The sequence below is a fragment of the Trachypithecus francoisi genome, unplaced genomic scaffold (genome assembly GCF_009764315.1).
Source record: "Trachypithecus francoisi isolate TF-2019V2 unplaced genomic scaffold, Tfra_2.0 Lachesis_group2, whole genome shotgun sequence".
In the NCBI taxonomy this organism is placed as follows: Eukaryota; Metazoa; Chordata; class Mammalia; order Primates; family Cercopithecidae; genus Trachypithecus; species Trachypithecus francoisi.
In genome coordinates, this window is record NW_022681465.1 from 114,749,689 (window position 1) to 114,777,055 (window position 27,367).

A 27,367-nucleotide genomic window follows, 5' to 3' on the forward strand; every position below is an offset into this window, starting at 1 on the left:
GACCTGAACACAGGTGAGCTCTGTATGTGGAAAATCGTCAAGCTGCACACTAACTATATGTGCTATTGCTTATAGCAGGTTACATGGATTTGGGTTGTTGTTTTGAGACGGAGCAGGTTAAAGTGCAGTGGTGTGCGATCTTGGCTCACTGCAACCTCTGCCTCCTGGGTTCAAGCAGTTCTGGAGCCTCAGTCTCCCAAGTAGCTGGGATTACAGGCATGTGCCACCACAACCAGCTAATTTTTGTATTTTTATTAGAAACATGGTTTTGCCATGTTGGCCAGGCTGGTCTCACCCACCTCAGCCTCCCAAAGTGCTGGGATTACAAAAATGAACAACCGTGCCCCAGCCCTGTAGCTGGTTACATTTTAATAAAAAGTTTGTAAAAGTTCGGCAGACATCGGAGGTACTGATAAGTTTATTAAAGTGACAAAAGCTATAATGGGTGACAGAGTCACAGAATATTAAGTGTGTGAGGACCCACTGCCTTTCTGCCCCCAAAGGAAGGACCTGTGCTGGTCAATGCAACCATCCCTCTGGCTGACCGGGAGAAAGAACAGAAAGACCAGAGTTTTTGAGAAAGTGCTGGAACAAACCAGAAGGCTCTTACACTGGAAAGGCTGAAAACTACTGGTGTGGAAAGAAATGTGGAAGAGGTCCAGGAAGGCAGGGAAGAAAAAATACCAGAGCTCCGGATAGAAAAATGGGAAGGTAGAGAGGAAGGGGGAGGGGAGGGCCGGGAGCTCTGGGGAGAGTTCCCTCTCTGACTCCTTTGATGACGTTTTGGTGTAAATCTGAACGGTCTCTGAGTAAGAACGGCCGGGCCTCTGGGGTTCATTTAGGTTGGGCTGCCAGAGAACAGTGCTCCTATATTGCGAAGTCAAAACAATTTTTAAAAGTGTGTTTATACCATGCATTATTTTATTTCTGTAAAAATTAAAATGTGTATTATATGTTAAAGCATAGCAATAGCTCTGACAGAATGCAGACTACAATGATAAAATATTTGCACCCTAGGGCATGGGATTAGATGGGGTGGTGAGATGCGAGCACAGGGAGACTTTCTTTTAACTGTGGAGCTCTGTGTGTTCGAGGGCTGAAGAGTGAGATTCTTTTAAGCGCATAGTTGACATTTTTTTTTTTTTTGAGCCAGAGTTTCACTCTTGTTGCCCAGGCTGGAGTGCAACCGCGTGATCTCGGCTCACTGCAATGTCCGCCTCTCAGATTCAACCGATTCTCTTGCCTCAGCCTCCCGAGTAGCTGGGACTACAGGCATGCACCACCACGCCCAGCTAATTTTGTGCTTTTAGTAGAGACAAGGTTTCTATGTTGGCCAGGCTGGTCGCCAACTCCCGACCTCAGGTGATCTGCCTGCCTCGGCCTCCCAAAGTGCTGGGATTACAAGCATGAGCCACCGCGCCTGGCCTACAGTTGGCTTTTATAACAGTAATTTAAAAAAGTAAAAAGAATGACAGCCTGCTCAAAAGACTGGGGACATAGGGGATCTTCAGGGAGAAGAAAAAGGTGTGTTCAGTTAGGAAATAAACCATCCCTAATAGTCCTAAATGATGCCTGGAGCCCACTGAGTGAGCCTGGGGGGATTCTGACCCTTCCACGGGCAGCTGCAGGGTCTGAGTCTCCACCTTGGGTGTTGTGGGTGGGGGAGGCAGATACCAGCACATCTGGGCCTGCATCCCTCAGTCGCTTCTCCATCGCCTCCACCTTCTTTCACCAAAATGGCCTGTCTTAGCCTGTTCATGCTGCTATAACAAAACACTACGAATTGCACGGCTTACAGATGTAGTCTGTGTGGGCTGCTCTAGGAAAAACTACCAGTGGCTTGCGAAAAGACTGGGTGGCCTACGAACAAGGACAACACATTGCTCCCAGTTCCGGAGGCTGCAAGGTGCCTGCAGACTCAGCGTCTGGGGAGGCCGTTTCCTGGTTCATGGATGGCGCCTTCTCCCTGTCATCTCATACAGTCGCAGGGGTGAAAGAGCTCTCTGGGGTCCCTTTGCTAAGGGCACTAATCCCATCACAAGGGCTCCACTCTCATGACCCAATCACCTCCTAACACCTTGGGGGTTAAGATTTCAACATATGAATTTGGGACACAAGATTGAGTCCACAGCATAATCTCCGAGGCATTTCCCTCCTTACACTCTTCCTCCTGCAAGTACTCTTCCCACCTGAGTCTATGACCCCCACAGTCCCCTCCCATGCAACCCTTCCTTCCCCTTCCCACCCCACCACCCCGGAATTAAAGGGATTAGAGCCCAGGGAATAGAGCTGGCCCCTTACAGAGCCCCCACCCCAGCCCCTGCTGGAGCTCCTGGATCCCAAGGTGGGGAGAGGTAGGTCGGAGAATAAGTACTTCAGGGAGCATGGGGGCGGGCACAGGGCGGGGGAGCTGGGAGGCACCACTTCGTCCTCCCACAAATTAAGCCCAAGACTTACCACAGGGGTGGAGAGCAGTCCCTCTCAGGAGGGGTCCCCGTCCTCTCCACCTGCCCCAGAAAACAGCAAGACCAGTGGCCACCCCTGCTGTTTGTACTCTGAGGCCAAGAGGTACAGCTAGGAAGCATGTCCCTCCTGGGCACAGCTGACATTTGAGCCAGCACTTCGGCAAGCACAGCTGGCCTCTATCCCCCACTGTGAGACGGGCAATGCCACAAATGGGAGGTGATGCTCAGGGGCGGTCACCATCCAGTCCTGTAAGCGGCAAAGCTCAGAGGCACTGTGGGCTCAGCCTCCAGGTCACCTGCTGCCCCTGTGCCACTGGGGTAGTACGTTCATGAAGGCCAGATGTGGTGGCTCATAGTTGTAATCCCAGCACTTTGGGAGGCCAAAGCGGGTGGATTGGTGGAGCCCAGAAGTTTGAGACCAGGGAGACCAGACTGAGTAACACAGCAAACCCCATCTCAACAACAACAACAACAACAATTTCCTAAAATTTAGCCAGGTGTGGTGGCATGTGCCTGTCGTCCCAGCTACTTGGGAGGCTGAGGTAGGAGGATCATTGAGCCTGGGAATTCAAGGCTGCAGTGAGCTGTGATCATACCACTGCACTCCAGCCTGAGCAATCAAGTAAGATCCTGACTCTAAAGAAACAACAGTAATAAAAAAAATAAATGAAGTAGTACATTCCCCACAGCATGAGGGCCATAGAGGGGGTGGCGGGTGTTCTAGTTCCTGATGGGGGAGGCGGGTGCCCCCCATGGGTGGTTGGGGCATCCTTTGCTCCCTGGGCTATGCCCTCCTCTTGAGCCCCCACACCCCTCACAGCCTCAGGCTCCAGAACTTTGAGCCTCTCCCTGTGCTGGCCCAAGAGTGGGCTCAGGCTCCACACGGGGCTACTTCTCAAGATATGACCGGACAACAGGCCACTTCAAGCCCATTAGTGTCACGAAACTCATGACCTCACAGGGAAAGCAGCTCTCCTAGCATTCAGCCCTATTTCTAAAGGCAGGACTGGAAAGAATGAAAAGAACAGTGGGTGCCAGGGGCAGGTAGGAACAAGAGCCTTTGAGAAACCGCAAGGGGACACAGAAGAAAAGGACTTTAACACTCGGCCTGCCGATAACCTACAGGGCAGCAAAAGGAACCTCAAGTTCAAGGGCTTCCCCAAAAGCCAGGAGTTGCTTCCTCTCCATGGTTGAGCAGAAGGTCTGCTGAAGGATTCTGGCCCCAAGTGAACCGAGGGTCTAAGCTGGAATGATGTGCATTTCCACAGGGCAGCCACAGAAGGAACGTGCACCCTGGCCCAAGCTGCAGGCACAGCTCCCTCCTATCACCCCCACACCCCACTGCCTGAGGTCCACAGGTCGATTCCCTTAGGGATACATGAACAGACATATTTGATGCCTACTGCGTGCCAAGCATTTCCGCATACACTTGTCTCAGCTTATCCTCAAAACAAACCAGTAGGGTATATCATATTATCCCATTTTATGCACAAGGAGTTGGAGAGTTTTAAGAATTAGGTAACTGAGTTCCCAGAGGGGGGCCCACCTGCATCCAAACCCTGACACCTCTCCCCCACGAGGCACCCTGGCTTCCAAGGAGCCGGGAGGCTGCCCGGGAGGTGTTCACCCTGCCTCTCAGCCCTGCCCTGGAAGCCTCGGGCTGAGGGGTGGCCACAGGGTCTCCATCTGGCCAGTAAGACTCTCTCCCCTCCCCCTCAAGCAGAGCCATGCACACATGAAAAACGGGGTTGGGGGGGGAGCAAATATGTCTAAGCAGCCTTCTGTTCTCAAGGTGGGGGGACCGCCCCTCCGTTCCTAGATCCTGTTCCTGCCTAGATTCCAGAACCACCCTGCACGCCATCCTTCCCAAGCCTCAATCCTCATGCATTTCTTTCACTGCTTGGCATTTTTGTCTAGATAGGCAAAGGAGCTGGTTTCTGTTGCTAGCAACCACAGGATGCTAACTTGTTCACCAGCCATCTCAGCTCTTCTCCCAGGATCCTCCCTGGATCCCCTCCCTCCTCTCTGCTCCCAGGATGAGGGTGCAGACCCTGCAAAGCTGGCCATCTGTCCCCCAGAGCTGCCTCGTCCTGACACTGGGGGCCGTTCCAGGGCCTGGCTGTGGTGACGTACCACTAACACTTACTGGATGATGAGATGAAAGGACTGAGGGTTCACGAGGGCAGAGGGGGGCTGGGATGAGACAGCCAAATGCAGGGATGAAGGGAAAACAGAAAACTGTCCGGGTTTCTGCCACAGTCAATCCTGTTTGTACAATGTAGCAAGGGCAAGTATTTCTGTCCACAACACCGCTTCCATCAGCCCCACAAGCACAGAAGGCAGGCTGAGGCGACCCTGTGCCAAGGGTGAGGGCTCAGCGGGCTCACAGCAGGGACTATGGGCACCATCTCTGCAAGGCCAGGAGCATCCGAGCTGTGGGGCAGCACAAGGGGCCTGTGTGAGGCCCCTGGAGGAACACAGGGGAGCCTGGGGACTCAAGGGCAGAGAAGCCGGAGGGAAGCCGCTCGCATGCAGACCTTCTGCTCAACCATGGAGAGAAAGCAACTCCTGGCTTTTGGGGGAGCCCTTGAACTTGAGGTTCCTTTTGCTGCCCTGTAGGTTATCGGCAGGCTGAGTGTTAAAGTTTGGGAGGCATCCATCTGGGAGTGTCTGGGTCCACAGAGCGCCCAAACTCTGCTCAATTCAGGCAATTTGGGAAGTCAAACAGGAAATGTCAGCTGCAAAAGGTAGAGAAGGCCTTTCAGGAAAGACATTTCTGAACTATTTCCCTGTAGGGAACACATTTCCAGGACACTGAGTGGCAAGTACCCCAAGGGTATCTGATTCCCGCCAGCACCAAGCTACATGCAGATGACTTTCAATCACCAGCCCCTGGGGCACACTCGGAACTCTGCAGAGCCGAGCCGGGCCCGAGTTCAGTCTATGACCAGCAGTGAGAAAAAAGGCGAGTGGCGAGAACGTGGAAAAGAACGTGGGTAAGAATATTGGTTCTCCTGAGCCAGATTTTGGACTTTCCAGTCTCCATAATCATGTGAGCCAATTCCTTCAAATAAATTTATTTATGCATGCACACGTGGGTGCACACACACACACACACACCCCACTGCTTCTGTTTCTCCGGGGAACCCTGGCAAATACTGTAAGGAAGAAAGAGGCCTGCTGGGCTCCGGGCTAAGGAAGGCAGACAGCATAGCAGCATCACCCTCGGCACCGTGTGGATACATGTAGTCAGAATCACAGTGACAAATGGCCACTCTGGCCGGGCCCTGCACTGCTGCCTCCACCTTTGTGGGCCACTTAATCCAAGGGCTAATCATGTATCTCCTCTGATATGTCCCATAGTCATGCCAAAATGAACAGATCTCAACAAACTCTTAATCATCCCCATCCTGGTCCTGCTCTCATCGTGGCAAGCGGCACCAGTGAGTTGCCCAACTCAAAAATCTGGGCATCATCCAAAAACTGGGAGTCACCCGATCTTCCCGCTCCCTCGCTCCCTCACTCAGTCCACCTCCGCGTCCTGCCAACGTCCTGTGGGAATCCCTATCCACATCGTTTGCCCATTCTTTGTGGGTTTTGTTAGCTTGAGACGGAGTCTCGTTCTGTCGCCAGGCTGGAGTGCAGTGGTACAATCTCAGCTCCCTGCAACCTCCGTTTCCCGTCTTTGCCCATTCTTTACTAGAGTCTTTGGCTTGTCCTTATTCTTGTGTAAGAGCACTTTAATCTCATGCATATTAACTATGTATTTGTTGTATGTGTTGAAATGTTTTATCAGTTTGTCATTTATTTTCAAACTTTGTTAAGGTGGTATTTGCTTTCTATACAGAATTTTTTTTTTTTTTTTTTTTTTTTGAGGCTGAGTCTCGCTCTGTCGCTCGGACTGGAGTGCAGTGGCCGGATCTCAGCTCACTGCAAGCTCCGCCTCCCGGGTTTACGCCATACAGAATTTTTTAAAATGTTCATCAAGCCTTTGTAACAGCAAACACTGAAATAAAAATAAATGTCCATCAGCAGGACAGATGAATAGTAGTATGTTTACACACTGTGACGGCACACTGCAGTGCTCCATTGCAGAAATGACAATCACAGTAAATGATTAGACCTGCAAGCATCCATACAAATACTTCTTTTTTTTTCTTTTGAGATGGAGTCTCGCTCTGTTGCCCAGGCTGGAGTGCAATGGCGCAATCTCAGTTCACTGCAACCTCCACCTCCCAGGTTCAAGCAATTCTCCTGCCTCAGCCCCGAGTAGCTGGGATTGCAGGTGCACATCACCATGCCCGGCTAATTTTTGTATTTTTAGTAGAGACAGCGTTTCACCATGTTGGTCAGGCTGGTCTCGAACTCCTGACCTCGGGTGATCCACCCACCTCGGCCTCCCAAAGTGCTGGGATTACAGGCATGAACCACCACACCCGGCCCCATACAAATACTTCTTAAAAAAAAAAAAACTAAAGGGATAAAACAGATGAAAAGATATACAAATAACAGGTAAGTATTAGGGACAATAAAATACATTGCCATGGTACACATATTTAATAAAATATAATATACAGAAAACATGCAGAAAAAGTATAGCTACCAACTCAAGACATTTGTTGCCTGGCAGAGAATAAGGGAATGGGAGAGGAACTGGTACCCTGGCTCTGTCTAAAACATTTCATTTCTTGGCCGGGCACGGAGGCTCACGCCTTTAATCCTAGCACTTTGGGAGGCTGAGGCAGGCAGGTCACCTGAGGTCAGGAGTTTGAGACCAGCCTGACAAACATGGTGAAACTCTGTCTCTACTAAATACAAAAAATCAGCCAGGCATGGTGGTGTGCTCCTGTAATCCCCAGCTACGTGAAAAGCTGAAGCAGGAGAATCGCTTGAATCTGGGAGGCAGAGGTTGCAGTGAGCCAAGATTGCACCACTGCACTCCAGCCTGGGCAACAAGAGCAAAACTCTGTCTCAAAAAACAAAACAACAACAACAACAAAACATTTCTTTAATAACAAAATAACAAACGTGAGAAAATTATGTTATTCACTAAATCTAGATGAAATGGACATCAGTATTACATTCTTCTCTGTACCTTTTTATATATTTGAAACATTATGTAATGAAAATTAAAATTATTTTTAAATATTAAGTAAAGAAAGGATCTGGTTGGGTAAAACAACGATCAGATACCTCCATGAGACTCTATTCTTGCTTTTAGTAAATTATTATAATGTGCAAATATATCATTTCTGGAATCTGAAGTGTTCTACTCCCAGGAAATTAAGGAACCTAGCAAGTTGTTTTATCTGTGTGAGCTGATCTGAGTTCATGTAACTTCACTTAGTTTTTGCCCAAATACGTAAACTAAAGATTCTTCTGTCTATACAGAAAATTTAACCTTTTAAGCTTAAAATATTCAAGAAAATGTTTTCTTCTATGGCAAGGTTTTTCAATCTGGGCACTACTAACATTTCGGGCCGGATAATTCTTTGTGGTGGCGGCTGTCCTGGGCTTTGTAGGATACCCAACAGCATCCCTGCCTATACCCAGTCCATATGCCAGTAGCACCCACTAAGTATGACCAACTACAAATGTCTCCAAATATTGCCATGTGACCTCCTGGGGGCAAAAGAGTCCCCGTTGAGAAGCACGGCTTTATGGTTTCTGACTTCAGTGGCAGGCTTATAAAATCTACGTCTACCGCGTAATTTTAAAAAGTGATGTATTGTATTTTTGTTGAGCCAGCCATGGTTTTATTTTTTACCTTTAGATCTTCAATCCATGTGGAATATACTCCAGCATAAGAAGTGAGGCAAGAAGCCAGATGTTATGACTGCACTGAACCTATCCCCGGGAAAGGCCGCTATAGCACGTGGGTGAGCTCCTGGCACAGGGGGCATGTGATAATGACACCCCACAGAGTAAAAGGTTGCACCTGTCACCCAACAGTTGGCACGGAGTTGGCCAAGCTGGGGTCTCTTGTCTCCCCAGAGTTTCAGGGATTCTCCGCTACCACTAAACCTGAGGGTGCTCTGTAAGTACCAGGTGAGCAGCAAATGCTCTAGAAATCTGTTTTTTAACAGATAGTCTACCTTTCACAATATCTTCATCACCTCCCCAAACCAACAGCAAACCGCTCAGTTCCGGAACCATCTGGAACATTCCGAGGGTCTTCCATTTTTGGAGAAACACCAGAGCAGGTGGTGAACTTTGTGTGTCACTGCTCTTGGTTTGAACTTCTGTGTGCTTTCTAGTAATTCTAAAATATATATTAATATATTTTATATTATATAATAATATATTTTATATTTACATATATTTAAATATATACATAAATTATTTTCCTTTGACATTCCTGTTCAATTTCTATAGAATTTAATGAGTATAATGAGCTCCATCTAGTGGTCACGAGAACATCTCCAAATTCCAACGGTCAGCACATAAACTTCAACATCTTTACTTATAGGACATGCTACATTTTATAACTGATAGATTCAGGTGGCTAGACTGTACTTTAAGAGAAGACTTCTAATTATTTTTTTCCTTTCATCAGTGGGTCTTACAAATTGGTTCTTAAGGTCCATTGCCCAAAACCATGTTTATCATCTTCTCTTCCAAATGGATCCCTCTTTGGGGATTTCCTGTGTCTGCGCAGCTTCCCCTCCCCAAAGGCACGGAGCTTGAGGCTTCTCTTGTCTTCTCCCGTGCCCACCCACCCTGTTTGTGAGTTCTGTCCACCACATGACCCGCTGCCTCTCACAGCTGTTCCCGGCTATCAACTCTCATGGCCCTCATTCAAATTCTCATGGCCATTCAACAGAGTGTTATCAACCCTCCTCCCCATGCCTGGCACCGTGCTAGGCTCAGGGGATGCTGCAGTGAACCAGGCAAGCTGTCTCCTGCCCTGAGCACCCCCTCTGGGGACTCTCTGTTGGAACGAAGTATGATCCAGTCTGTCCTGCATGCTGTTTCCAGAGCCCTCTTCTTAAAGCTAAATTCCACTCAGACACCATCAACTATGACTCACGGAATAAAGCCTGAATCTCCCTCCAGACCCTGGACTCACCCTCCCCTCCCACTGCCACCTTCCAAACAAACAGAGTTCCCGCCAGTGCTTGGAGATCCGCTCTGCCTCCACTCAGGATGTCAGTCTCTCAGAATGCGCCCCCCATCCCGGGGGGCTAACCTAACAACCAGTCTTCAAAACCCTGCCCAACTATTGTCTTCCCCGGGAAGGACCCTCCTCCAACCTAGATCCTCCTGACCTGGAGTGACGTCTCCCTCGTAATTTCTGTAGGACTGGTTTTTCCGTAGGACTCATCCTATTCTCCGCATCTATTATGGGTCTTGTGTCTGTCCTTCCTTCCTCTAACAACTGGATCTGCAATTACCTCTAGGAATCTTAGTCAATAGCTCCCCCAGGACCAGCACAAAATAGGGCAGGAGAGACAAATGAATAAATGAATGAATGAATGAATGAATGCACAAATACCTATGCATAGTGAAGCGAGGGAATTGCAACCAGCCTCCAGAGTATTCTGGTGGCCCCGCCCAAAAATCAGAAGCACAAATGACCTCCTTTTACTTGGTAGAGTGTGATATACCAAGACAGCTGCCTTATAGGCCACTCAATTGTGCCATAAACTCAAGTCAACTGAGTTTAACTCTTATAAATATATATGTATCATTTTTTAAAATTCTATAAGAAATAATCCCAACTAGGGTAGGCTGGGCACGGTGGCTCAAGCCTGTAATCCCAGCACTTTGGGAGGCCAAGACGGGCGGATCACAAGGTCAGGAGATCGAGACCATCCTGGCTAACACGGTGAAACCTCGTCTCTACTAAAAAATACAAAAAAAAAAAAACTAGCCGGGCGAGGTGGCGGGCGCCTGTAGTCCCAGCTACTCGGGAGGCTGAGGCAGGAGAATGGCGTAAACCCGGGCGGCGGAGCTAGCAGTGAGCTGAGATCCGGCCACTGCACTCCAGCCTGGGTGACAGAGCGAGACTCCCTCTCAAAAAAAAAAAAAAAAGAAATAATCCCAAATAGGGTAACAATTTCTTGCTTTGAAGTCCGGCGAGAGGCTGGGCAAGGTGGCTCACCCCTGTAATCCCAGCACTTTGGGAGGGGACCTTTTGAAAACAGGAGTTCAAGACCAGCCTGGGCAAAAAACATGAGCCCCCAACTGGCCAAAAAAAATTTTTTTTTGAATTTTTTTTTCAGAAGGAGTCTCATTCTGTCACCAGGCTGGGGTGCAGTGGTGTGATCTCGGCTCACTGCAAACTCTACCTCCCAGGTTCAAGTGATTCTCCTGCCTCAGTCTTCTGAGTAGTGGGCCCCCGCCACCACACCTGGCTAATTTTTGTTATTTTTAGTAGAGACGGGATTTCGCCATGTTGGCCAGGATGGTCTCGATCTCCTGACCTTGTGATCCCCCACCCTTGGCCTCCCACAGTGCTGGGATTACAGGCGTGAGCAACTGCACCAGCCAGAAAAATTTTTTTTAATTAGTCATGGTGGCACACGCCTGTGGTCCCAGCTATTATCCCAGCCGAGGTAGGAGGATCACTTGAGCCAGGAGGTCAAGGCTGCAGTGAACCATGACTGCACCACTGCACTTCTGCCTGGTGGACAGAGTAAGATCCCATCTTAAAAAAAAAAAAGAGTCCTAACAGAGCATGTACCCTTCGCTATGCTCTTTTCCAGTCAGCACAGGCAGTAAGGCAGTAAACAGCCTGAATACCAGCAACTTTTACTACTTCTATTCCGCTCTGTGGCATTTTCCATAAACTATCAATGAAACGTATCAGATTCTGTGTAACTTCCACATTGTGCTTTATATGGTCCTAAGTGGAGTTTCGCTCCTCTACGCAAACTGCCAAATGTTTTTATGGAGCAGAGGATTTCTGACTCACATTAAACTCTGGATTATTATTAATTTCTGGAAAATCACCCCACACTGTAAGCACAGTGCCCATCCTTGGAAACCACGCACAATGTCTCTGGAATATTCTGCAAGGATCCAAAAAGACACAAAAAGAAAACGAAAAGGATGACACCATTCTAGAATGTTCCTGCCAATGTCCCGGCAGTTTGAGCCTGGTTAGTAACAAGTGGAAACTGCGCGAGGGGCAGAAGCCCAGCCGTGCTCGAGGCCTTCTGGGCATGTGGGTGGCTGATGAGGGTTCACGGCCGCACACTTTCCTTTTCTGTTTCACTCCTGCATCACCAGCATCTTCACACCCACGTCCTAGGAGAACGTGCCAGTAAAGTCTGCCAAGTCCTTGCTCTTCCCCTCCTGAAGATTCCCAGTGGCCTCCCACTCTGTGTCTCTTCTCCTTTCCTCTCTGGCAGCTCCCAACTGATGATGACGGACCTAACAACAGACTCGCTCTGAGGACGCAGTGCCAGGCCTCGTTCTAAGCTGTCTGCATGTGTGAACCCATTTGATCCTGAAAACAATCCCATGACACAGCTACTCTCAGAATCCCCACTTCACTTTACAGGTGGAAAACCGAGGCACATGGAGGATAAGCCCACGTGTGAGGTCATGGAGCCAGTGAGCGAGAGAACTGGGCCACGCAGCCTAGATGGGAAGTCAACATGCTTTCCCTTAGGCCACGCTGCCTCTTGGTGTGTTTTCTCTTTTTCTTTTTTTTGAAACGGAGTCTTGCTCTGTCGCACAGGCTGGGGTGCAATGGCTCAATCTTGGCTCACTGCAACCTCTGCCTCCTTGGTTCAAGCAATCCTCCTGCCTCAGCCTCCCGAGTAACTGGGATTACAGGCATGTGCCACTATGCCCAGCTAATTTTTGCATTTTTAGTAGAGATGAGGTTTCGCCATGTTGGCCAGGCTGGTCTCGAACTCCTGACCTAAGGTGATCCACCCGCTTTGGCCTCCCTAAGTGCTAGGATTACAGGTGTGAGCCACCGCGCCTGGCCCTCTTGGTGTGCTTTAAGTGGAGTCAACCCTTTGGTTACACCTTTGTGGACCACCTGGTGGTGACGGGCCAGCCATCACTGGAAGGCCAGTGGTCACCTACTGCTTGTGCCCAGCTATATTTGTCCTCTCTTCTGGGAAAAGATCCTCATTTTTCAGGAAGGAACCACCCTCCCCAACACCACACGCTTCTGGTATTGTCAACCCCTGGTTCCAAGAATGGTCACACGACCCACCAACGACCTGGTCCAATAATGTGCCCCATGCTCCAGGTCAGTGCAACTTTTCAAGGAGAGGCACCTCCCCAAGCCAAGCAAATTAGGGTTCATTCTGGGGCGTTAAAAAAAAACATGGTAAAATACATATAACATAAACCTGAGCATTTTAAAGCACGAAGTTCCGAGATTAACACGTTCACTGTGATGCACAACAATCATCCCCTCTCTCCACTTCCAGGACTTTTCATCTTTCCAAACAGAAACTGTATGCCCCTTAACCAATAACTCCCTGCATTAGTGTGTCTGGTGTGGCCATAAAAAGGTACACAGTCTGTGCGGCTTAAACAGCAGAAATGTGTTAAGGTGCTGGCAGGCTGATTTCCTTCTGAGCTCATGGCTCAGGAAAGGTGTCTTCTCGACGTGTCTTCACATGGCCTGCCCTCTGCATGGATCTACATGTCCAAATCTCCTTTTATTACAGGGACAACGGTCATGAGGGCCCGCCTTAAGGCCTCATGTTACCTCATCTCCAAGGTAACACTGTTCTTTCCAAATACAGTCCCATTCTGAGGCCCTGAGGGTTAGGACTTCCGGATATGAATATGGGAGGACACAGTTCAACCCATAACACTCCCCATGCCCCAGTTCTGAGACTTTCGGGAAAGAACAGTGCTGTCTCTGCTGGGGTTGCTGAGCACATGTGATATACACCTAGAGCTATAGTGGCGGCCACCTTCCCAAGCACAGGTCACTCCAGAAGAGACTGTCTGAAGACAAGCTGAGAAGGGCTGAGAGAGGACGGCGAGCCCTGAGCCCAGAGGGGCCTGAAGCCGGCCGTATCTTGGACCTTTCCATTTCTAGTTTTGTGCACTAAAAATTTCCTTTTTTGCTTTATTAGTGCAGGATGATCAAATACTAATTAATGTTCTGATGCTTGTAACCCAAAGAGTGAGCGAATGCAAAGGCCAGAGTGACCCACGGCTTCAGGACACGCAGGGTGGGACCCCAAGGCAGTTATTTATAAGGCAGAGTCAAGATTCAAGCCCAGGTTCCCAGGCTCCAAGGTGCTGGCCCTCACCTGTTCTCTGGGATGCCCCCGAGTCACTAGTGTTCACAGCATGGTGGAGGCCAGGCCACAGGGCAGTCCCCAGGGGTAGGCTTCAGGACCCACCTGGCCACAGCCCTCCCTGCAGCAACCTGTGTTTGCTGCCCTAAGCCCAGCTTCTCCCCACAGACCGAGGGCTCCAGTCCTTCAGTCAACACCCTCAGGCCAGCAGCATGCCTGGCAGAACAACGCACAAGGAAGTCAGACAACAGGCTACACAGCAGGCCTTCTTCCCTCCATTGCAGGACACATGCAGCCCTGTATGAAAAACACAGCGTCGGAAATGACCCAAATATCCTTGGTGGGGGCTGGCCAAGTGCATTACAGGGCATCCCAACAGCACGGCCAGATTGTTCCCTGGACCAAAATAAGGCAGCAGCTGTCTCTGATACACAGACGGGTATAGACCACCTCAAAGAGAAATGGCAAGCCCATGAAAAAGACAGCCCATGAAAAACAATGCGGGACACCTGTTGGAGGAGGAGGAGTTATTACTTTAAAATTAGTTGAAATGGGCCAGGCATGGTGGTTCACGCCTATAATCCCAGCACTTTGGGAGGCTGAGGTGGGTGGATTATCCGAAGGCAGGAGTTCGAGACCAGCCTGACCAACATGGTGAAACCCCATCTCTACTAAAAATACAAAAATTATCTGGGCGTGGTGGCAGGCATCTGTAGTCCCAGCTACTTGGGAGGCTGAGGCAGAAGAATTGCTTGAACCTGGGAGGTGGAGGTTGCAGTGAGCCGAGATCGCACAACTGCACTCCAGCCTGGGTGACAAGAGCGAAACTCTGTCAAATAATATAAAAGAAAATTTAAAAGCTGAGTGTGGTGGCTCATGCCTGTAGTCCAGCACTTTGGGAGGCTGAGGCAGGTGGAATACTTGAGGTCAGGAGTCAAGACCAGCCTGGCCCACATGACGAAACCCCGTCTCTACTAAAAATACAAAAATTAGCCAGGCATGGTGATGGGAGCCTGTAATCTCAGCTACTTGGGAGCCTGAGGCAGGAGAATCATTTGAACATGGGAGGCAGAGGCTGCAGTGAGCTGAGATTGCACCATTGCCCTCCAGCCTGGGCAACAAGAGTGAAACTCCATCTCAAAAATAAATAAAATAAAAAGTAAAATAAAATAAGACATGGGCTGCCACGGCAACAAATTACCACAAGCTCTCCCAGTTCTGGGGGAAAGAAGTCCAAGGTGTCTGCGGGTGGGCTCCTCAGGGAGAATCCCTCCCACACCCCTCCGTAGCTCTGGAGGCTGCCAGCATTGTGGTGTTTCTTGGTTGGCACATGCAGCATGCCAATCCCCACTCTGCCATCATCTAGCCCCCTGGTTTGTGCTTCTCTGTCTCCAATCTCTCTTTGCCTCTTCTAAGGACAACTGGCATTGTATGTAGACACATCCTAAATGCTGAATGACCTATTCTGAGATCCCTGATTACCCCTGCAAAGACCCTATTTTCCAAGGTCATATTCACAGCTACTGGGGGTTAGGACTTGGACATATTTTTTGAGGGCAACGGGATTCAACCCACTACACTATTTTATTGAGGAGAGTGTAAGGCTCACCAGAGCCAGCTCAGGCCCCTCTGCCAGTCCTCCTGCCAGCGATATCCACTGGCTGGGGCAAGAGAGAAGCCCCTGCCACCACGCTCAGCCTCACAATGGGGGGCACATCCAGAAAAGCCACCCCTCCTCTGGCCTTGCTTATCTGCCTGCTGCATGCTAGGATCCAACAAAAGATTCTGCTGACTCCCTGGGCTGCTGGGTGGGGAGCTGCGGCCAGCTCTAATCAGAGGGGAAGCTCCACTACAGAACACGGTCTGTGTCTCCACACTCCAAAAGCCCACGGGACATGCTGGAGCCTTGCAGCCTTGGAACCAGGGAGAAGAGGAATGAGTTAGGACTTCTGGTGTTGGAGACAAGGGCCTCTGTTCTTTACAAGACAAGGGGCTCATGTGCTAGCCTGCTGGGGATTAGCATTCATGAAGGCTCTGGTCTAAAAGCTCTCGAGGTGATGGGAGAGAAAGTGCAGGCATGGACATGGGTGTGCTGAGAGGTCTGGCTAGGGTTGTCGTGCTGCACCCCAGGGCCACACTGACCACACCTGCCAGGACGGCCTCCATCACAGCCTGGAGTTCCTGGGACAGCATGAGCACGGTGCTGATGGCCAGCAGGGGCTTCCCAGGGAGCAGGGAAGTCCACCATGCCTTCCTCTCAGTGGGACTGGAGGCTATGATCATCTCTTCAGTCCCCGATGGTCTTCCCCAGACCTTCTTGGGAGCCTCTTTCTAGAGGAGTTCAGGTCCCCTGTTCCCTGCTCCCCACCTCTGATGGAAGGCAGGACACAGGTCCATCTGTAGTCACTGGCTTTAACTTATACCTTCTCCATAACCTCACAGAGCCCCCCCGGGGCCTGCCTCAAGATGTTATCATTTACTGATAAAGACCCTCCGTGCTAGTAAGAGGCAGACCCAAGATGTGGCCCCAGTTCGGATGGATCCGGGAGCTCCATGCCAGTTGGCATCCCCCTTCTCCCACTCTCCATCCATCATCTGTCCTGGGGCCTTTCAAGCCTTCTGTAGGTAACCCACAGCAGGAAACCCACCTCATGCCACCCACGTCCAATCCACAAATACTAATAGCCAAAATCAAAATCTCACTTGGGCGTTTTCATTCCAGACTTCTATGTGAGTTCACAGTTTCATGCTAGTGGTTGCTGGCGGCACCCAACTAACCTGATTTGGTATCTCACAAATGGAGTGTGACTCCCAGTTCAAAAAACACACACATAGGTTTGCATCCAAACAATGCTCAGAAAGCGGGGACGAAAAAGAAGGATTGCTGGCATTTTACACATTTTGCAGATCATCTAAAAATCCATTTGTGGATGTGAATTTTTCCTCCCATTTAATTGCGATTTCTGACTCTTTTTTTTTTTTTTTTTTGACGGAGTCTCACTCTGTCACCCAGGTTGGAGTGCAATGGCGCCATCGTAGTTCACTGCAACCTTTGCCTCCTGGGTTGAAGCAATTCTCCCACCTCAGCCTCCTGAACAGCTGGGACTACAGGCACATGCCACCACACCTGGCTAATTTTTTATATTTTTAGTAGAGACGGGGTTTCACCACATTGGCCAGACTGCTCTCGAACTCCTGACCTCAGGTGATCCGCCCGCCTCGGCCTCCCAAAGTGCTGGGATTGCAGGCGTGAGCCACTGCACCCAGCCACAATTTATGACTTCTTGATCTGTGAATGGAGTCATTCCCTTGTCAAATCCTCTTTCTCTTATTAAAAGCTCAGAAGTCCTATAAGGCTAGCTCAAGCTCAACCACAAAGATCGTCTCCCACCCAGCCCTCACAGACAGAATTTTCACACCATGAGACTCACCTCTGCAGAAATCTCGGGGCATCTCCCAACCCTGGGATGTTAGTGAGTTTGGTTTCTGGACCACTTGGCTAATGGAAGGAATGACAGTGAGGACAAGGGACACTGCGCAGTTCCTGTGTTCTCTGACCAATAACAAAAGTCACCTTTCCCTGCATGTCGAGAAGTCTGAGATACATCACGATTTTCCACTCATTCACTGGTATTAGACACCATTCTAAAGGAGGGTCATTCTAACTCTGAAAACACCAGCATTACAGACCACACAAAGCTCCCCTGAGGACAGCCAGGAGATCTGTTATGAGCCTAGATTTAAGCCATGTGGATTAGGAGTCAACAATTCCTGGTTTCATTCACAGCCATGCAGATCTACACCAGCAAAACCAGAGAAAGTCCACGATAATCTGAATAATTCAGACCTTGTTTCCTGTTTCCTTCCTCTACCTCCACTACAAGAAATGAAAACAAGAAGCCTATGTCCACTAGATTATTTATCTACCTTCTGCATGTCTGACATAGAGCTCTGGTCGCAACGCTGGTGCAGTGGGGGCGGCTGGTGTTCCAGGCTGTCACCTCCCGTCAGTTCACCTCCCATCAGTTCACACCTCTTTCTCCATCTTTGAAATAGGCCAGCTGCTACTCCCTTACCATCTAAGTCTGTAGGCAGCTAAGTCATCTCTGATGATGCCTTAGCTCCTCCATCAATAACACCCAGCAAACCGAGTCAGTTTACTTTGCTGGAAACCGACCAGAGAGCCTACCAGGGTCAACGTGGGAAGAAAAGGCCCCAGGACAGTGCACGAAGACGACAGCCTGACACCCCAGTCCACCTTCTAGACCATGCTGTTCTCAGCAATCCCAAGCAAATGGCAGCGGAAGGCAGGAGGCAGAAGGCAGCTCAACCTTCACTTACCTGGGGGGCAGACACATTCGGATGGGGCTTCCCGAGCAGTCCGGAGCTTCACTAGCCCGTCCAACTTCTGAGTCGAAAAAAAAAAAAAAAAAAAACAAGGAAAGAATGAGTTTCAGAACAGAAAGGGGTAAGAGTGGAAACATCAGCAAAAACAAATGTATCTAAACCATCTACAGTGCTGGGGGTGTCTTTGAGACCATCTTTCAAAAGATCATTAAATTCTACAGGCAATTTTAGAAGGAGGAAAAACAAACACAAACACTAAACAGTTACTGGTGAGTCCCTGAAAAGCTGGCAGGTTTCTGCTGTTACAGCATTTTCAAATAGAATACCAAGAGTTACGAACAACAGAAACAGCTTCCTGCAAGTCAAGAAAAGCCACAGCGACCACCACTCCTGAAGGGAGCGAGGCTGGGGCTGAGGGAGGCCTGGGGAGGGCAAATCAAAGTTAGTCCTCCAGGCGGCTTTCTGCACTCACAAGGCCACCCTGTTCACACCCGGGAAGTCCCGAAACCCCATGGCTGCAGCCCCTCCCAGCCCACGGGCCAGGCACCTGATGGCCTGGGCTGAATCACCCTCATGAAAACATTTTCCTTTGTTTTCTGTTTTCCATTTTCCTTTCTTACCAGTGGGGATCCTTGGCCTAGAAAATTTGGTTCAACACAATTTAACAAGAATCCCTACACATGCCCAGCCCTGTGCCAGATTTGGGTGAAAGGAAAAGAATTACCACAGAAAGAGGGTCAAAAGGCACAGCTCCCCTACAATGCAGGGACTGCTCTGGCAGGCTCCTGGCCCAATGGAACCCTATGGGCACCCCTGAGGCCAGAACAAATGGTCCCTGCCTCACAGACGAGGAACGCAAGCTTGGAAAAAAAGAAATTTGTCCTGCATCCCAAATCTAGGTTTACAGGAATAAAGCAATTGACCCAAATCCCAAAACTAGCCAGAACTTGAGTCCCAATGAAGATACACAGTCTTAACCTTTCTCTACGGGGGAGAAAAAATCCCCCTAAAAGCAAAACAAAGCAGAGCACAAATCCGTGCAGACCTAAGTGAAGAGCACAGTGCTACCATAAGAGCAGAGGACTTCATGTTCAAACGTTGAACAGTAATTTTTAAGCACTACTTTAGAGGAGGAGAGAAGGGCACCCCTTGGTCTTGAACTCTTGACCACAAAGCCTGGAATTTGCATAGAGGACAAGACCCCAGCCAGGCCCTGTGGGCCTCTGACTGGAACATCCCAGGACCAGGAGACTTCACCAGGGCACCTCCAGCCACCAGAAAGGCACTTCAGTTCCACTACACCTCCCATTTCATCCTCATTTTACAGATGCGCAGCAAGAGGCACAGACAGCTAAGCAGATCCTATAACAGAGGACGTTACCACGGTGAAAGTGTGTCGGGGCTGGGTCCTGCCGGTGGGTTCGCGGTCTCGCTGACTTCAAGAATGGAGCCGCAGCGTAGTAGCAGGTGCCTATAATCCCAGCTACTCCGGAGACGGAGGCTGGAGAACTGCTTTAACTCGAGAGGCGGAGGTTGCACTGAGCTGAGGTCCCGCCCACTGCACTCAATGAGGGCCAGAGCAACACTCCACCTCAAAAAAAAAAAAAAGAATGGAGCCGCGTGCCAGACGTGGTGGCTCACGCCTGTAATCCCAAAGAGGCCGAGGCTAGCGGATCACCGAGGTCAGGAGATCGAGACCATCCTGGCTAAGACGGTGAAACCCCGTCTCTACTAAAAAATACAAAAAATTACAGCCGGGCGAGGTGGCGGGCGCCTGTAGTCCCAGCTACTCGGGAGGCTGAGGCAGGAGAATGGTGTGAACCCGGGAGGCGGAGCTTGCAGTGAGCCGAAATCCTGCCACTGCACTCCAGCCTGGGCCACAGAGAGAGACTCCCTCAAATAAAAAAGGATGGAGTTTCGGACCTTCGATGGAGTTTCGGACCTTCGCAGTGACTGTTACAGCTCTTAAAGATGGCATTCACTTTGGGAGGCCGAGACGGGCGGATCACGAGGTCAGGAGATCGAGACCATCCTGGCTAGCATGGTGAAACCCCGTCTCTACTAAAAAATACAAAAAAAAAAAAAAAAAAAACTAGCCGGGCGAGGTGGCGGGCGCCTGTAGTCCCAGCTACTCGGGAGGCTGAGGCAGGAGAATGGCGTGAACCCGGGAGGCGGAGCTTGCAGTGAGCCGAGATTGCGCCACTGCACTCCAGTCTGGGCGACAGAGCGAGACTCCGCCTCAAAAAAAAAAAAAAAAAAAAAAAAAAAAAAAAAGATGGCATTGACACAAAGAGTGAGCAGCAGGGAGACTTACTGTGAAGAGCCAAGAACAAACATCCCCCAACCTTAAGGACGGTACACACTGCTGCAGCCGGCTGGAGTGGGTGTTGGCCGGCGGAGCAGCTTTTATTCCTTTATTTGTCCCCGCCCATATCCTGCTGATTGGTCCATTTTACAGAGTGCTTATTGGTCCATTTTACAGAGTGCTGATTGGTCCATGTTACAGAGTGCTTATTGGTCCATTTTACAGAGTGCTGACTGGTCCATTTTGCAGAGTGCTGACTGGTCCATTTTGCAGAGTGTTGATTGGTCCATTTTACAAACCTCTAGCTAGCTACAGAGCGCTGATTGGTGCATTTTACAAACCTCTTCTAGGAAAAGTTCTCCAAGTTCCCACTCCACTCGGAAAGTCCAGCTGGCTTCACCTCTCAAAAGCAATACCAGGGCAGCCGGAGGGTTACTCCAGGGGGTGCCTTTAGGGGCACTCACTCTTCCATCATCACTGCACTCCCCAGCCCTGACACTGCAAGCCTTTGGCTTGCCCTGTATATCGGAATCTGGCTAGGCCTCTGGATGCCAGGCTCCCAGGTCCCCCCAGACACTGGACCTGCCACTCACTGTTGCTCTGGATGGAGCTGCCCAGCTGTCCCACAGGGACCTTGTGAGCAGCCTGGGCCAGCCCCCAGCCTCCAGAGGCCCCCTGCAGCCTATGGGTGAGAGCTGCTCCACCCCAGCTCAGCAGACACCACCCCTGCTCATCCCCACTCCCAGCAGGGCTGCCTGGGGTAGAGTCCATGAGGGGCTGAGGCTTTTGTACACAATGGAGCACAGTGGCCACACCTGTCCCAGCTGAATGGGGGGCCCATGCAAAAGCTGCAGCCTTAAGCCAGACCTCAGAACTCATTTGGTTTTTTGTTTTGATTTTGAGACAAGGTCTCACTCTGTCATCCAGGCTGGAGTGCAGTGGCACGATCTCCACTCACTGCAGCCTCAACCTCTCAGGCTCAAGCAATCCTCCCACTTCAGCCTCCTGAGTAGCTGGATATGCTACTCAGTATATCCAGCCTGTACGATATACAGGCATGTAGTGGACATGCCTGTACCACTACACTCAGCTAATTTTTAAATTTTTTGTAGAGATGGGGTTTCACTATGTTGCCCAGGCTGGTCCCAAATTCCTGGGCTCAAGCAATCCTCCTGCCTCTCAGAGCGCTGGGATTACAGGCATTGAGTCACCGCGCCCAGCCAGAACTCACTTTTTTCCCCATTGCATTTGCAGATATTAAAGCAGATTTCAAAATATACTTGGAGAAGAAACCCAACGTTTTAGTTTAAGCCAGTCAATCTGTGTAAGAAGCTCTCATCTGTTTTTATCAGTGCTAGACAGGACAGAAAGGACTTCCACATTAATTTCATTTTTTAAACAAAAGCATTTCATGCCAAAAACAATTCACTTCTAACAACTGCTGTCACACTTGGGCTACTGCTATCACATCTGAACCTCCCTCCTGAAGAGGGAGAAGGATTTTATCAACTACACTGATAGGAAACACAATTACTTTTAAGCTACTCTTACCTTAAAATAAAAAGCTAGGTACTGTTAATGCTAGTGGCGGGACCATAGGTTACTGGGATTGCACTGGTCATTGATCCTAACTCCCTTTGTGCTTTTGTTTCTCTAGATTAGATGGTGAATCTGTAAAGTTTTCTCTCCTGGATCCTTCCCCTCCCCCACCTCCAGGCCCCTCACTTTCTGTGTCCTGACTACTAAGAATACAAAGTGAAATGTTTGAATTGGAAACCCAATCTCACAATGTTTACTTCATGCTCTTTTTTATTTTAATCCTAAGAAAACATTCCTTTGTGTCCAGGTTTGTAAAAATGACTTACAAGCCTCAACATGTTATATTCAATTATCTGGCAGCACCCCCAGCATGTGCAAACAATATGGTCCTGGTTTTCCATATGCAAACAAGTCCTGACTCGACAAGTAAATAAAGGATGAGTTTCTGAGAAAAGACGAGAGACTTTGGGTGAGTTCCCTTCTAGAAGGACTGGGAAGAAGAACTTGAAGTCTGGAGGAAGGGTGGCAAGAGCTCAGGGAATCAGGGAAATCCTGGTTTTTAAAAAAGCATTCATGACATGGTCCAGAGGATACGTTCATGAATGATCTGTTGGGGCACTAGTCTTGAACACTTCACCAGATGTTTGATCACATCCTCAAGTGGTTTTTTGTTCTGAGGAAATATAGATTGACAAACGAAAGATGCAATGATTTATTCCTGTAAAATGCTGGAAATAATTAAGACACTTCTATCCTTTGACTAAAAATTCCTACTCTGGGGACTATATCCTAAGGAAATAAATCAGCAGAAGCAAAACACGATATTTATGAAGAAGTTGCACTGTAAAACAGTGGGAACGGTTTAGTGAAAGATGTGGAATCCCCTTGATGCAACTGTGACATCAGGAAATAGCATTATGAAGACTGTATAGCAACAAGGAAAAATGCTTACGCTACAATAAACAAAATGTCTACATTGACGTAGAAACACAGGCATGGGGGAACAGCAACTAACAAAACAACCCAGGTGGGTGTTGGAATGATGGTGATTTACTTCTTTCTGGGTTGTTGTAATATCATCTTCTCAGTGAAAAACAAAAAAGCCTGAAAGTAGAAGAGACAATGTAAACCCTTGAAATCTCCCTGCTGAGGGCAATTTCAGAGCGATGGACTCTGTCTCCCCAGGGAGACGCAGCTCCAGGATCCATCCTGTGAATACATGCACACCACAAACAGCAGAGGAAGGGCTTGTCAAAAACCAAATGCTGACCACAGGCACAGCTTCTCTGCTCTCCGTCTGCCTGCTTACGAAGAGCCAGTTCAAGCCTTCTCACCACCACGAGCAACCCACGGGGACCCCCTTTCCGGACCCCTTTAAACGTTCTCTTTTGATACCCCACCACGATGACGATGATGACAAATACAACCGAAGTATTATCATCAAGACTGGATTACTTATTATGGGCCAGACACTGCGCCAATTGCTATTATCTTATCTATTCCTCCCGATAACCCCCATGAGGCTGGGATTCTTATTACACCCATTTACAGATGGGAAAATTGGGAAAACTGAGACAGAAAGAGAAGTGTCAGGGCTGGACTTAAATCCTGGTAGCAACTGACACGGATCACAAGGCATGACAACCTCTGCTCCCAAGTAATGTTCCTATCTACAAACATTCTTTAAAGTGATCAGGGCTGGGCGTGGTGGCTCACACCTATAATCCCAGCACTTTGGGAGGCTGAGGCAGGCAGATCACCTGAGGTCTGAAGAGTTTGTGACTAGCCTGGCCAAAATGGTGAAATCCCATCTCTACTAAAAAAAAAAAAAAAAAAAAAAAATTAGCTGGGCATAGTGGCACACACCTGTAGTCCCACATACTCAAGAGGCTAAGGCAGGAGAATCATTTGAACCCGGGAGGCAGAGTAAGTGAGATTGTGTCATTGTACTCCAGCCTGGGCAACAAGAGCAAGGCTCCATCTCAAAAAATAAATAATAAAAATAAAGTTGCTATCAGAAGCCAAGCCATACATAACTCAGACAGAAACCAGCACAGTGTCTGCAAAAGGTTGGGAGAGTGACAGGAATTAACTACAAGGGCAGCATGGAGGAGATTAAGGGTGACAGAATTGTTCTGTGTGGTCCTGCGGTGGTGGACACATGATTATGCATTTGTCAAAAACCACAGGACTCTCCATCCCAAAGAGTGACCTGTAATGAATACCAATTACAAACCAAAAGTCAGGACGCTGGAGAAACCCATGCTAGAGTAACAAATCTGACTATATTAAAGTTCCATGACATCACCTCACTGAAGGTTGGGGAAAAGTGTAGCTGACCTAAGTAACGTTGCAAAATGGTGTTTTCATTGAAAACTCTAAGGCTGGCCAGGTGTGGTGGCTCATGCCTGTAATCCCAGCAATTTGGGAGGCAGAGGTGGGAGGATCGCCTGAGGTCAGGAGTTCAAGACCAGTCTGGCCAACATGGTGAAACCCCTTCTCTACTAAAAATATAAAAATCAGCCTGATGTGGTGGCACACATCTGTAATCCCAGCTACTTGGGAGGCTGAGGCAAGAGAATCACTTGAACCCGGGAGGCAAAGTTGGCAGTGAGCCAAGATCGTGCCACTGCACTCCAGCCTGGGCAACAGAGTGAGACTCTGTCTCAAAAAAAAAAAAAAAGAGGCCGGGCGCGGTGGCTCAAGCCTGTAATCCCAGCACTTTGGGAGGCCGAGACGGGCGGATCACAAGGTCAGGAGATCGAGACCATCCTGGCTAACACGGTGAAACCCCGTCTCTACTAAAAAATATAAAAAATTAGCCGGGCGAGGTGGCGGGCGCCTGTAGTCCCAGCTACTCGGGAGGCTGAGGCAGGAGAATGGCGTGAACCCGGGAGGCGGAGCTTGCAGTGAGCTGAGATCCGGCCACAGCACTCTAGCCTGGGCGACAGAGCGAGACTCCGTCTCAAAAAAAAAAAAAAAAAAAAGAGAGAGAGAGAAAAGAAAAGAAAACTCTAAGGCTGAAGACAAAAGGAATCTGATGTAAACACTGTACTCCAGCGAGGAGGTAAAGATGTTTCTCACAGGGATTCAGGTTAGCAATTTTGAAACTACTTTCTATACACATTAGGGTTGAACAGATAAGTAAACAAACTATGACTAATGAAAGCCAGGTTTCTCACTGTCCAAGAAAGAAGTTACAAATAAGCAAAGGAGGAAAGCTACAGTGAACCCTGTGGTGCTGAATCAGAATCAAAGACATAACTATGAGGTCATGTTCATGTAGATACAGATAGATAGGCAACAGAAATAATCACAGATATGTGCATATAGAGGAGTCAATATACATGTTTCTATGCCCTCCCTCTGTCTGCAGAGAAGTTCTACAAACGGTCATACCCTGGTAGTAACAAGCACACACAGTACCCAGATCTGGGTCTCTAATATCATTCTCCAATAAAAGGAACCAGGGCTTCTTGAAAAGATGAGAAATGAGAAATTCTAGGGCCAAGGCAGAAAAACCACAAGATGAGCCTGGAGTCTTACAGTGCCAGAAAGTAAGAAAGTGCTTTACAAAGGGGTTGGGGTCAGGGGCACTCATCAAAGAAACATAAGAACCAATCTGAAAGGCTGGGCGCAGTGGCTCACGCCTGGAATCCCAGCAATGTGGGATGCCGGGACCGGCAGATTACTCAAGGTAAGGAGTTCAAGACCAGCCTTGCCAACATGGTGAAACCCTGTCTCTATTAAAAATACAAAAATTAGCCAGGCATGGTGGAGCACGCCTGTAATCCCAGCTACTTGGGAGGCTGAGGCACAAGAATTGCTTGAACCTGGGAGACAGAGGTTGCAGTGAGCAGAGATTGTGCCACTGCACTCCACCCTGAAAACCAACCTGAATGAGCTTAGAATGGCCAAAGCTGGAACAATTTAAGCAACAAAATAAATAATGTAGTGTGGTCTTATAACGCAAAGAATAAATTAAATATCCTTGAGTCTATAATGATATAAATGATTAAATAAATAAATGGAGAGAAGAGATAAAACTTCCTTACAGAATTCCAAACATATATGTAAATACTTCCCCCTTCCTGGAGGTGAAGCTAACTTCCCCTCTCCTTGATGTGGGCTAGAGTTAAACAAGAAAGCTGGCAGATTTCCCTTCCCTTAACCAAGTGATCAAGGTTAATGTCACAGGAATACCTCATTCTGGCCCCATGGGCCCCCGATAGGATGCCATGAACGTGGCAATCCACCTCAGTGGGATTCTCTCCAAACGCTGCTCATGAGAAGTATTAGACTATCCCAAATTGTGGGACATTCTATAAAACACCTGCTCAATATGTCTCAAAACTGTCAAGGCCATGCAAAGCAAGGGAAGACTGAGAAATGGTCATAGATCGGAAGAGACTAAGAAGACAGCACAACTAAATGCAGTGTGTGTCCTAGATGGACCCTGGAATAGGAAAAGGACATTAGAGAGAAGAAATGGGTGAAATCTGAATAAGGTGTAGTTTAGTTTAAAAAAAAAAAAAGCACAATCACAAAGTCACTTACCACCAACTAAGATATAGCCTTGTTCTTTTTTAGAAAGATCTATTTTTTAACTGCGGTGAAATTCACATAACCATTAACATAAAATTAACCATTTTAAAGTGAACAATTCAGTGGCATTAAGTAGATTCATAATGTTGTACAATCACGCCCTCTATCTACTTTCAAAACACTGTCGTCACCCCAAAAGGAACTCCTGTATCCTTTCCTCCCCAGCCCCAGCCCCAGCCACCACCAGTCTGCTTTGTTTCTATGGGATTTACCTATTCTGTATACTTCACATAAGCAGAGTCAACACCACTTGTGATTTCCTTGCCCTTTGTCTGGTTCCTTTCACTCAGCATGATGTGTTTGAGACTCATCCACACGGGCATGGATCATTCATTCTTTTTATGACTGAATAATATTGCATTGTGTCTACACTACCATTTGCTTATCCATTCATTGATGAACATCTGGGCACTTTCCAGCTTTTGGCTCTTGTGTATAGTGCTGCTGTGAACATAAGTCTACTTTTATTTGAGTATCTGTTTTCAACTCTTTGGGGTATAAACCTGGGAGTGGAATTGCTATGTCATATGGTAATTTCACATTTAATTTTTTGAGGATCCCACCAAACTCTTTTCCACAGTGGCTGAGTCATTTTACATTGCCACCAGCAATGTATGACAGTTCCAATTTCTCCACATTCTTGCCAAAAGATCCTAGTGGATGTGAAACGGTGTATCATTGTGGTTTCGATTTACATTTCCCTAATGACAAATGATGTCGAGATGCTTTTCATGTCTTTTTTGGTCATCTGTATATCCTGTTTGAAGAAATGTCTGTCCAAGTCCTTTGCCCACGTTAAAATTGGATTGCGTGTAGTTTTGTTGTTGAACCGTAGGAGCTCTTTATAGATTCTGTATACTAGACCCTAATCAGATATAGGA

General features: G+C 48.4%; 1 protein-coding gene across 1 annotated transcript in view; it reads right to left on the reverse strand.

Annotated features, from left to right (window-relative positions):
- The window catches only part of COL23A1 (collagen type XXIII alpha 1 chain), a 365,686-nt gene that overhangs the window by 315,338 nt on the left and 22,981 nt on the right, over positions 1-27,367 (reverse strand). Inside the window, 1 exon segment of the mRNA XM_033180209.1 lies at positions 18,032-18,098. Coding sequence (XP_033036100.1) covers positions 18,032-18,098 — 67 coding nt within the window.